Source organism: Diabrotica undecimpunctata, chromosome 8, assembly GCF_040954645.1.
Source record: "Diabrotica undecimpunctata isolate CICGRU chromosome 8, icDiaUnde3, whole genome shotgun sequence".
Classification (NCBI taxonomy): Eukaryota; Metazoa; Arthropoda; class Insecta; order Coleoptera; family Chrysomelidae; genus Diabrotica; species Diabrotica undecimpunctata.
The window spans coordinates 125,961,392-125,973,407 of NC_092810.1; the positions used below are offsets into that span (position 1 = coordinate 125,961,392).

General features: G+C 33.3%; 1 protein-coding gene across 1 annotated transcript in view; it reads left to right on the top strand.

Moving 5' to 3' along the window:
• Prp8 (pre-mRNA processing factor 8) overlaps nucleotides 1–10,046 on the top strand; it is a 56,299-nt gene extending 46,253 nt beyond the window's left edge. The window contains exons 21-25 of the mRNA XM_072540948.1: nucleotides 1,782–2,069; nucleotides 4,369–4,562; nucleotides 6,799–7,180; nucleotides 7,821–8,304; nucleotides 9,339–10,046. Of these exons, the coding sequence (XP_072397049.1) occupies nucleotides 1,782–2,069; nucleotides 4,369–4,562; nucleotides 6,799–7,180; nucleotides 7,821–8,304; nucleotides 9,339–9,493 (1,503 nt within the window). The 3' untranslated portion in view covers nucleotides 9,494–10,046. The remainder of the gene's footprint in view (nucleotides 1–1,781; nucleotides 2,070–4,368; nucleotides 4,563–6,798; nucleotides 7,181–7,820; nucleotides 8,305–9,338) is intronic.
• Nucleotides 10,047–12,016: the final 1,970 nt, after the last annotated feature.

Genomic DNA, 12,016 nt, shown 5'->3' on the forward strand with positions numbered 1-12,016 from the left:
ACTGACTCTCTTCCTGATTTCAAAACTTCGTCTGCTATGGTAACCATGGCGGAATTCATTATATCTATATTTTGTCCGATATTTTCTTGTTCAGATCTTTCTAGCTGTTTTTTAAGTTTATAATTTATCTTATTTCCGAACTCATCTGCTATTTCGGCATTTCTTAGGAGTCGATTATTATGTTTTTTCTGAGCTGTCGGGGTTTTTATTATTTTTAAGTTTAGTTTGAATCCAGCACAGAGCAGATTATGATTAGTTGCTGCGTCTGCACTTGGGAATGTTTTTGCAGATGTAATACTGTTTCTAAACCTTCTGTTAATGATAATGTAGTCGATTTGATTTCTGACTACCTTTCCTTCTTGATCAGCTGGAGATTTCCAGGTATATAGTCGTCTTTTAGGTTGTTGAAACAAAGTATTTGCTATAATGTAATTTTCTTCTTGGCAGAACTGTATTAGTCTGTGCTCTCTTTCGTTCCTTTCTCCAAGTCCATACTTTCCTGTTATATCTTGTGTTATTTCGGCACCAACTTGAGCGTTTAAGTTTCCCATAATAATCGTAGCTTCATGTTTTTTTGTGCTCCGGAGAATTTGTTTAATTTGGTTGTAGAATTGCTCAATTTATTCATCTGGTTTGTCAGCTGTTGGTGCATAGACTTGTATTATATTAATATTCATTAATTTATTTTGCAGCTGATGCGATCGTTGAAAGGAACGAAATTTCTAATACAGTTAAGAAGTTCTTCTTTTACAATAATTGTGACTCCGTTACGTCTGGATCCTTTTGCCTTTCCCGAGTGGTAGACAATGCATCCATTGCTCTCGACTATGTTTGACCCTAGTTATTTCGTCTCGCAGATATCTAGGATAGGAATAGGGAGACCACAGCGTGGTCTGGTTATGATCTTCCTCCCCTGCCGGATCTTGGATTTCGAAATAAATGATCATTAAAAGTATGCATACTTTCTTCCTCTGTCATGGGAAGCTATACTAGATATATACACAAGGATCTTTAATGTAGTGGTTTCTCCTGGCCTTCTACATCCTGATGCCGTTGACAATTTCTTGGTTCCTCCGCCTTTGAAACCGATTTCTCGGTCTCAGGACAACAGAGTGCCCTACCACTCACCAACTCATCCGCCCGATTGGGAGATTGCTTATACCAGCAATCATTCGGTTTATCTGTATCTTTAGACAAGGGGCCCTTACAGGGTGCTATCAGCCGGGCCAGCTGAACCCTGGTTTTTTATCGAGGTGTTACTCCTCTTCCTTCCTCTTTTATCCGGGCTTGGGACCGGCTGTATCAGGTGTAAAGCTACTCAGTTCACCCCACACCTAATACAGGCAGAGTAAATACAGTGCGGTAATTTTCAAATAATTATTGCGACAGTTGAAAAAGCAATATTTAAAATAATTGATTGCATAATTTGTTTTGTGAACGTGGCATATTTCTAGAAACAAACTATTTTTGTAATTATGTACCGTTTGTAATATTTTGAAAAGTTAAACAAAGCGGTACTCTGGTTTACTAAAATGTATAACTTTTTTCTTTTCTTACAGTCTTTTTGTGTTGTGTAAACTTCTCTGTCATCCTTTGAAATTTTTAGTTCCATATAGTATCACTGGTACTAAGATTGCTCTTTTACATTACTGGTGTCATGTACATTGGAATGCCAGAGATGTTCAATTGGTAAAAAAGGTTGCACAATTCTAAACAGAAAAAATGTTTTGAGTTATATCTTTGTGTATGGTATATTTTATGACTAATTTCAAACATTTTAGTTGGCAAAATGGAAAACCGCTGAAGAAGTGGCAGCTCTTATCCGTTCCCTACCAGTTGAAGAACAACCGAAACAAATTATTGTAACAAGAAAAGGAATGTTGGATCCTCTTGAAGTACATTTACTAGATTTCCCTAATATTGTAATTAAAGGATCCGAACTGCAACTACCTTTCCAAGCTTGTTTGAAAATTGAAAAATTCGGTGATCTTATTCTTAAAGCTACAGAGCCTCAGATGGTTCTCTTCAACTTGTACGATGATTGGTTGAAGACTATTTCTTCATATACGGTAAGTTATCTGTGAAATATTTTATAATTGATATTTCTCTAATTATTATTAAACTTATTCAATATTAGAAAAAATATTTCCTCACATTATTTTTATATGTTATTTAGATTTCTTTCTTCCTAGTGTTTGTTTTGGACGCATGCATTTTTTTAATTATCCAGTTTTCACTTGAATATCACAATTGATATTGTAATAGATTATATGTCCATCTTTTTTTCTTTAAATATAGATTTGTTTAACGAATATCATCTTGTTAAACTATTTATGAAATTGTCGTTTACTTAATGGAAATTCATGTTCAATAATATAACATACAACAAAACATTATTTTAGTTTTTACAGAATATACTCACCATGATATTTTCACTAAAATATCAGTCCCCCTAGAGAATAATAATGTTAAACCATTTTTATGTTTTGGTTTTATTATTTTGAATTTGCTAAGTATCCCCTAGATGTGGTAATCGCAACTTAATAATATTTACTTTTTCACTAAGAATCAGAATCAATAGTCATGGTTAAATTCATAATTATTTGTAATTAAATTATTAGCCGCATTGGTATTACTAAAATTGGTGTTTCTTTTAACAAAATTAGCTCTATGCTCAGTTATCCGTTTTTTGAAATGTCTTACTGTATGGCCTATATATGCTATGCTGCATGTACTACAAGTGATCTTATATACACCTTCGGCTTCTGTCATCTCTATATTTTATTTTGGAAACTAATCACCTTAAAAATACTGATCTGAACCTTAAAAAAGAAACGTATTTTAAAATTGCCGTTTCTGTTCCTAGAAGGTATAGTTCGTCCCACCTTGAACGACTACTTTCTATGAAAATTAACAATGTTTTGTTATGTTATATTATTTATATGATTGACTTACAAGGGCGTTCCGATAAGTTCTTAGCCTACGAAAAATCGAAAATTTCGTGGCAACGATGACCTACTCATTCGACTCAAATTTTTGCCCGGCGAGTTTGGAAACAAAAAGAAGACACACGGGGCTAAATTTGGAGAATACAGTGGATGATACTTTATGAGTAGTTTTTTCTTCGCCAAATGGAGCCGTTTTTTTTTTCTGCAATTTGGCGTCGAATCGCCCAATAATTCGGCCTAGTGGAATCCGTTCGTTTTCTCGTTCTCCATGCAGTCGATGTAGTCACACCTTGTGAATCCTAGAAAACGGTTACCATCCCTATGCTGACCGATAAGACAATCTTTATCTTCTTCAGGTCTCGTTGCGACTGTTTCGACTGTTCTGTGGTCTATGGTGTGTACCAATGTTTCCATGTTTCGTCGACGGTCACCGAACGAAGTAGAAACTCCTTCGAATTGCGCTTAAACAGCGTCAACTATTGCTCCGAAGTGGTCTCAGGATTGCGCTTGTTGTGCAAACGCGGCACCCATCGCAGCGACAGTTTTCTCATGCTCAAAATGACATGTTTATGCTGGATATGACCCATGCGGTCTTTTGAGATGCCTACTCTCCCAACTATCTCGCGCTCTTAACTGTTCTCTTAAGCTCTTAAAATAGATTCAATGTTCTGAAATCTCAGCCTGAGTACCTAGTTGATAAAAATGATATCTTTCCTACAAGCCATAATTCAGGTTGTACCGTTTTTATTTATTTTTTTTTATTGAACAGTGAAGATTATCTATCAATTAAATAACAGTAATGTGATTTATTATTGGTCTTTTAATTACATAAATATCTATGTATATAATATATAAATATCTTCTATATAATAGAAATTTTTTATGTGAATGAATTTCGAAATTTGGGATAAAGTATCATATAAGTATTTCTCATTCATAATCTAATGCCAAGATATCAAATTTTTGTTTTCTTACTATATAATTTTAAGTTTAGTTTTGTATAAGCACTTCCCATTTGCAATTTAATATCTAAACAAAGAATTTTCTTTTCCGAGATGATGTAATTCTCCTAGAATCTAGAATCTTTTAATAACTTTTTGTTCGTTAAAAAATAATAAAGGTTAGCTTTGTTAATAGTTTTGTTTTAAAATTTTCAAGTTAAACTGAATTTGAGCTTCTTCAGAAAATAGAAATATTTTTGTGTTGTCTCTGAACTACATACCCATTGCTAAAATGAGTCATAAATAGTTCCTTTTTCTGAAAAATTGCATTATTACAAAATGATCAATTGATCATCTAGCCTAGCATATAGTTGATCCTGGGTAGTGATAAATGTTTACCACAAAACACATAACATTTTCGCACATTTTTTACCTTTGTTTTGCTTCCCTAGTATATTCGGTAATTTTGATATTTTTAGGCATTTTCGAGACTGATTTTAATATTAAGAGCCTTGCACGTTAACACTGAAAGAACCAAAGTAATATTAAAACCGGATAAGACTACTATCACAGAACCTCATCATATTTGGCCCACTTTATCAGACGATGAATGGATTAAAGTTGAAGTACAGCTGAAGGATCTAATTCTAGCAGATTATGGAAAGAAGAACAAGTAAGTCAAATATTTAAATTAATAAAAAGTTGTTTGAAAAGTATAAAACCTGATAAAAAATTAATCTGATATAGATTTTTATTTCGTTCCAGGTATATTGAATATTGTTCTCATTTTTTATTCCTTTCTCTAATGTCTTATAACTTAACCCCATATGCTAAATAATTTACTTATAATTTTCCATGTTAAACTACTTGGCATATTTTCATTCCATTTCTTTCTAAGTTGAACTTGTTCTTCTGATTGGTGAAGTATCTCTGGCTATTCTAACTACACCATTTTCTGCCATTGTGCTATACAGGTTGGCTTGTTATTGACGAATTGTCTATTTTGTACTTGTTGAATTACTAGCTATATATTATTTTACTCACAATTCGTATTTAACTTGAAATAATATCCAGTATTTCAATTGTGGTGGGTTTGGTACCACTCAAATAATTTATATTCCACCAGTTTACATAAAGTCATAATCTAATATGTACCAACTATTATTGTGCTTGCAGTTCTTTATGTACGTATATATTATGTAATATATATATATATATATATATATATATATATATATATATATATATATATATGCTTACTATAAATATTGTATAAAAATATTTAATAGCTAAATTTTGAACTCGCCAATTTCAATAATTTTTCTGTTCTCGCCCTTTGTCGCCAGCTTTCTCTCTTTTGATCCATCTATCTCTTTGTATCTCTTTATAAAAGTTATTTTTGTAGTTTAGTGGCCCAAATTATTTTTTCGATTACCTCGGAAACCCCTTACTAGCAAAATTAGAGGATTTGCCGACCAAATTGATCTGCTAGTTGATGGCTTTTATTTCACATGAGTTAGTTACGGGTTATTTTATTTTGTTATCTCTGATATTTTCTGAGGCTGCCCTAAAAATATATGCAAAACAGAATCAAAAACTGATCCCAAGTAAAATCAAATATCATAATTGTGATGAGCAAGTGACTCATGTTTTAATGATTTTTTGTAGGCCAGTAAAATTGGAGGTTTACCCTATAGAAAAAAATATTTTTGTTCCGACAAAAGGAGAAAATTTAATTATTATTTAATAAACAAATTTGTGGATTACTGCAGAATCTGTTTAATCTCTTAAAAATTGATAAAAACATTTTTCTGACTGTTCAAAGAATATGCTTTGAGATAGAAGACATCTCATTTTACGTGAAATCAATTTCAATAATTTGACTGGTCTATTTTTAAACTGTTCAAATGTTTTGGCAAAGATTTGGGTTCTAAGAAAAATGTAACGTTGCCAGCGTGTATGATTCGACTTGAAGTTGTCTGCAATGTTGTATTTAATATATTTCTCTAACGGTAGATAATGTCTAACGATCAGCAACATCATCGCAAATTACGGCGATGTAACATTAAATATATACTAGCAAAATTAGAGGATTTGCCGACCAAATTGATCTGCTAGTTGATGGCTTTTATTTCACATGAGTTGGTTACGGGTTATTTTATTTTGTTATCTCTGATATTTTCTGAGGCTGCCCTAAAAATATATGCAAAACAGAATCAAAAACTGATCCCAAGTAAAATCAAATATCATAATTGTGATGAGCAAGTGACTCATGTTTTAATGATTTTTTGTAGGCCAGTAAAATTGGAGGTTTACCCTATAGAAAAAAATATTTTTGTTCCGACAAAAGGAGAAAATTTAATTATTATTTAATAAACAAATTTGTGGATTACTGCAGAATCTGTTTAATCTCTTAAAAATTGATAAAAACATTTTTCTGACTGTTCAAAGAATATGCTTTGAGATAGAAGACATCTCATTTTACGTGAAATCAATTTCAATAATTTGACTGGTCTATTTTTAAACTGTTCAAATGTTTTGGCAAAGATTTGGGTTCTAAGAAAAATGTAACGTTGCCAGCGTGTATGATTCGACTTGAAGTTGTCTGCAATGTTGTATTTAATATATTTCTCTAACGGTAGATAATGTCTAACGATCAGCAACATCATCGCAAATTACGGCGATGTAACATTAAATATATACTAACCACAAAAATGTCATAAGACAGTAGCTTCAGAACCATATTAATTGGCATATAGAATAAATACGTTAATGTCCATTACAAAAACAAGAAAAATATGCTATTTTCTTAATCTTTTTCACGATTATTCCTTCAGTTTTAGTAATATGTAACGTGTTATCATTAGAGCTAGTTGTAAAGTTCTTTAACCATGTTAATTTTTTTCCAGTGTAAACGTTGCATCTTTAACCCAATCCGAAATCCGTGATATTATCTTGGGTATGGAAATCAGCGCTCCGTCGGCCCAAAGACAGCAAATCGCAGAAATTGAAAAACAGACTAAAGAGCAATCCCAGCTTACTGCAACTACTACCAAAACAGTCAACAAACACGGAGACGAAATTATTACCAGCACTACAAGTAATTACGAAACGCAAACGTTTAGTTCGAAAACCGAATGGAGAGTTAGAGCTATTTCTGCTACTAATTTACATTTGAGAACCAACCACATCTATGTCAGTTCTGATGATATTAAGGAAACTGGGTATACTTACATTTTACCAAAGAATGTGCTGAAGAAGTTTGTAACGATTTCAGATTTGAGAGCACAGGTAAGTGAATTAATATTTTAGTATTGTTCATATTTTATTCATCTAGTCTTGTACTTTTATTGGTCTCTTCTAGCCCTTAATTTTATTGAAAACTGTTTGTATCGATAAATTAAAATATCGCTATTATTCATTTATTTACCCACAAAATTTATCTGTATATATAGACCTAATGTTCCATGTTCCAACTTTTATCTCGGGTTTTTTGTTGTATTTGGTGTTAGTGGTAGTGCATGATATTCCATACCTGTCGACTCCTGGTCTCTGATAACCAAGATTAGAAGGTTTATTTTGTAAATCCATGGCGATCTTTACTAGCGACTCTTAAAAGATCATTAATGCAGTGGTTTCCCGTTGCCTACTGTATTCTTGTGCCTTTAACTGTTGTCTAAACCTTTCTTAGCCCTAGGACAAAAGAGTGCCCTGCAACTTACCAACTCGTCCGCCCGTAACCTTTGCTTGCTTATACCGGCAATCATTCGGTGATTTACCTGTTGGTACGCTGGAGGTATTTTATTTCACTCCTGCCCAACGATAAACCGGGTCGGACATTCTCCTATCCGCCACCTAGTGACGCGCTCTCTAGGGATTAAAATACTATTAGTTACACTAATATAATTTTGTAATATATGTTTTCTTCCAGATATGCGCGTTCCTATATGGTGTCAGTCCACCCGATAATCCACAAGTAAAAGAACTCAGATGTTTAGTTCTGGCACCGCAGTGGGGTACTCATCAAACTGTACATGTTCCTAACACACCACCCAATCATCCGTTCCTTAAAGATATGGAACCACTTGGATGGATTCACACTCAACCCAACGAATTACCTCAACTTTCACCACAGGACATAACAAACCATGCCAAACTTATGTCAGATAATACTAATTGGGACGGTGAAAAGACTATTATTATAACCTGCTCGTTTACACCTGGGTCTTGTTCGTTGACAGCTTACAAATTGACACCTTCTGGATTTGAATGGGGAAGGCAAAATACAGACAAAGGCAATAATCCTAAAGGATATCTACCCAGTCATTATGAAAAAGTACAAATGTTATTATCAGACAGGTTCTTAGGATTCTTTATGGTTCCAGCCCAAGGATCGTGGAACTATAACTTTATGGGTAAGTTTTATTTTCGTATAAATGACTCATGAATTGATGAAACGTGCAACATAGATATTTTATTGTGTCAACATTGAGATGTTCTATTTAATATTTATCCAGACTTAATACTCCAGTCATCAGAGACGAAAATGCCACTGAACTTCTAAAAATCATACGAACAGGCTGAATTTTGTCGAGAATATTAAATTTGGGATCCCAAAAAAGATGCAAAAAAATTTACCACTTTTACTCCCGGGCTCCCCTCTGAAAACCGTCGATTTTGAATGTCAATTACCCGCGCGAAATCAATTTTCAATAAAATTTGTATCAGCTCAACGGTAAAAATTCGATATCTTTTGATTCAAGTGTCCTAACGACAATAAACCCAGATTTTATAAAAGTGTAAAAACAAATAAACGTGGCGTCTTTTTTGCCATTTTTTATTATTCTCATGAGGTCAATACAATCTATACCTTTCATTGACTGACCACTATGAAGTTTCGCCACTCACGAGATTCGTAAAAAATGGCAAAAATCGCGCCACGATATTTTGTCAATAGGACACTTGGATCAAAAGATATCAAATTTTTACCGTCGAGCTGATACAAATTTTTTATCCGAAACATTTTTTTCTACGGCGTACAGATTCTTGGTAAATCTATTTTTTTTTTTTTTTCGTTTTTACCCTCCTACCTGCGGGTTTTAGGGGGAATCCCGGGGGTAAAAGTGGTAAACGTTTTTACATCTTTTTTGGGGTCCCAAAATTAATATTCTCGGCAAAATTCAGCTTGTTCGTATGATTTTTAGAGATGAATCCTCTGACGACTGGACTATAATTGCGAAAAAGAAAATTGTCAGATATATCCAAATGACAGCCATCTCTGATTATAATAAGGAAACTGTACTGAAAGCAGAAAACGAATTTTCTGTTTTTGTGTACGTATAAATAATGCCCTGTCAGAAATTTTATTGTATCAGCAGGAAGCACATACTTTGGGATTCATATTTAATTGTAATATGTTGTAATAATATATTTTTATTTGTAATTTCAGGCGTCCGGCATGATCCCAGTATGAAATATGAATTACAATTAGCAAATCCAAAAGAATTCTACCACGAGGTTCACAGACCTGCACATTTCCTCAACTTCTCCGCCTTAGAAGATGGCGACGGAGCAGGAGCAGACAGAGAAGATGCTTTTGCTTAGAATAGTTTATATATTATAAAATAATTGATTCGAACATATATACTTCATAGATGTTTGTTTTATATAGGAAAGCCATCGTGCATCTATCATTTTTCGTTTCCGAATAAAATGTATTTCTTAGTCTAAATGCATCACCTTGGACACATATAAGTGACAATCGGGAAAACTTAAACATTATGTTGACAACGTATGTATTTTTTGTACCTTTTAAAGCGATGTGTATTTTTGACATGCTTTCGTGGAATAACATTAAATAAAGTACCATAGCAGCACTTGTTCTCTGAAGTATTTAAGAAAATCTAACCTAATATCCGTTTAATGTAATTTTTTTATGCTTGATAAGAAAATATTGTTATATGTCTTGTGTTCTTCCTGTCCTAAATTCGGTTTAGCTGAACCACGGGATTTCTTACTTTTCTTAATTATAACAGTAACTCAAATTTTATCAGATAAGTAATAATAATTTATGAGGTATATATGGTCAATAGTATTCATTATGTAAATAATTGGTTTATAATTTACACATTTTAATATAAATTTAGAGAAAAATGGATACTGGATCTTTCTTTTATTGAATTAATGTGTCTTCATTACAGAGATCATACGACACAATTCCTAGACAATAGATATGGAGATGTATGACAGAGAAATGGATTCCTGAGAAGTGCGTAAGGTTCGTGAAGGATATGTATGTATGAGGGAGAGTACAACAAAATAAGGACTTACGCGTCGGATTGACCAAAAGTTGTCCAGGGACCGTTGGTTTGTACGAAGGCTCTTCACTGAGTCCCGACCTGTTTAATCTTGTTATGGATGTACTGACAGAAAAGGTAAGGGAGGGGGCTCCTTGGTCAAGAGTAAATAAAGGTTCGAGTAGAATTTGGAAATAGGAAGGTTGGTTATTGAAGAGGGAAGATTTAATATTAGCAGGTCGAAAACGGAGTATATGTGGTTAGGAGGAATAGTTATGGTTGGGGACATCGAATTGCTTGAGGAAAAAGTAGGATAACTAGGAGAATTTAAATTCCTTGGCTCCTACAATCCTACATAATGAAAAATAGGACACTAAATCCAGAAATTGTCAACAGGATACAGGCTGGTTGGTTTAACTGGAAGCGAATGAGCGGGTACATTGTAATCGAAAAATCGGGGAAGGGTTGAAAAGAAAGATATACAATAGTGTGGTGTGACCTGCGTTGGTGTACATCTGTAAGGAGGGTTCAGGATAATAAAATGGAGATAGCTGAAATGAAAATGTTACGGTGGATGTTGGGTGAGACTAGAAGGGACAAGATCAGGAACAACATGATTGAAGAAAGACACATCAGACGTAAAAATGTGAACAATGAGGAGAAAATGGAAGGACTCTCTGGTAGATGACCTGAGCGAGAAAGGTTTAAAAGAACAATGAGTGGCGAAGAAGAATAAGGAACAGCGACCCATGAAAAGAGAAAAGCTGAGGAAGAAGAAGTCATTAAAAAGGAGCCTTCCAGTGTAAAAGTTTATGATGTCAAGATGTGCGAAAGTTCTATCACAACTTTTACAAAGAAAAACAACAGTTATCAGAACAATTTAATTTTGAAACATATTATGAAAATTATTAAGTGAAAACGGCCAAAAAACAATCCGGAAAGTGCTAGATCAAAATACTTCATCCCTAATAGCCAAAGACTCACGGTTCCTGTATGCTTACACATTTTTGAAAGCGTTGGGTGACGTGTCACCATTAAGGGTTAATAATGTAAGTAAGCTGTTTAATAATCTTGCTGAATTACCTAAGGAGACCCGTGGAAGTGACACAATAGATGATATATTCCTTTCAAATAAGGAAAACATCATGGCGTGCATAAAACTTTAAAAAAGCAGTGAAACCTATCATTGCTACATCTACAGAATTGGTCTCAAGTATTTACCGTCTGAGCTTTAAATAAAAAAAACTCTGGTAGATGTACAATTCAGAAACGGCCTCAAGATAAACCAAAGATTAAGGAAACATATTTTAGATATAACTTTAAGCGATTTGAGATTAAGCAGTCTTAGAGCTAATAAAATCACATAAAGATGATCAAATTAAAGGCACGCTGATGACGCGATGAAGCTTTCTACAAAATTATTAAAGAAGACATGGAAAAGAAGTTAATATTGTCCATTTGCTCAGCTTCAGAATATTTTGACAGTTGCCAGAATTCTAGTCAGCCTAGTATGAAAAGGTCTAACACTTTTATTGCACTTTGGAATAAAAACAAATTAATAGTGTTTATAGTATTGATAAAAAGTTCTGTCCTCAAATCATTAATTATTAAACAAATATAAGCCTCTATTAATTCTAAAATAAACACTATTCTGTAAACTATAAACTTACAACAACTTAGTTCTGTAGATAAACCATAGATGGCAAAGATGAATAAAACCAGCGTTCAATATATAGATAATTAATTTAATATACAGCTATTTTAAAGTAATCGATAGGTTTACAGAACCATAAAATATGCTCAGTCTTCTTTACAATATTGAAACTACATT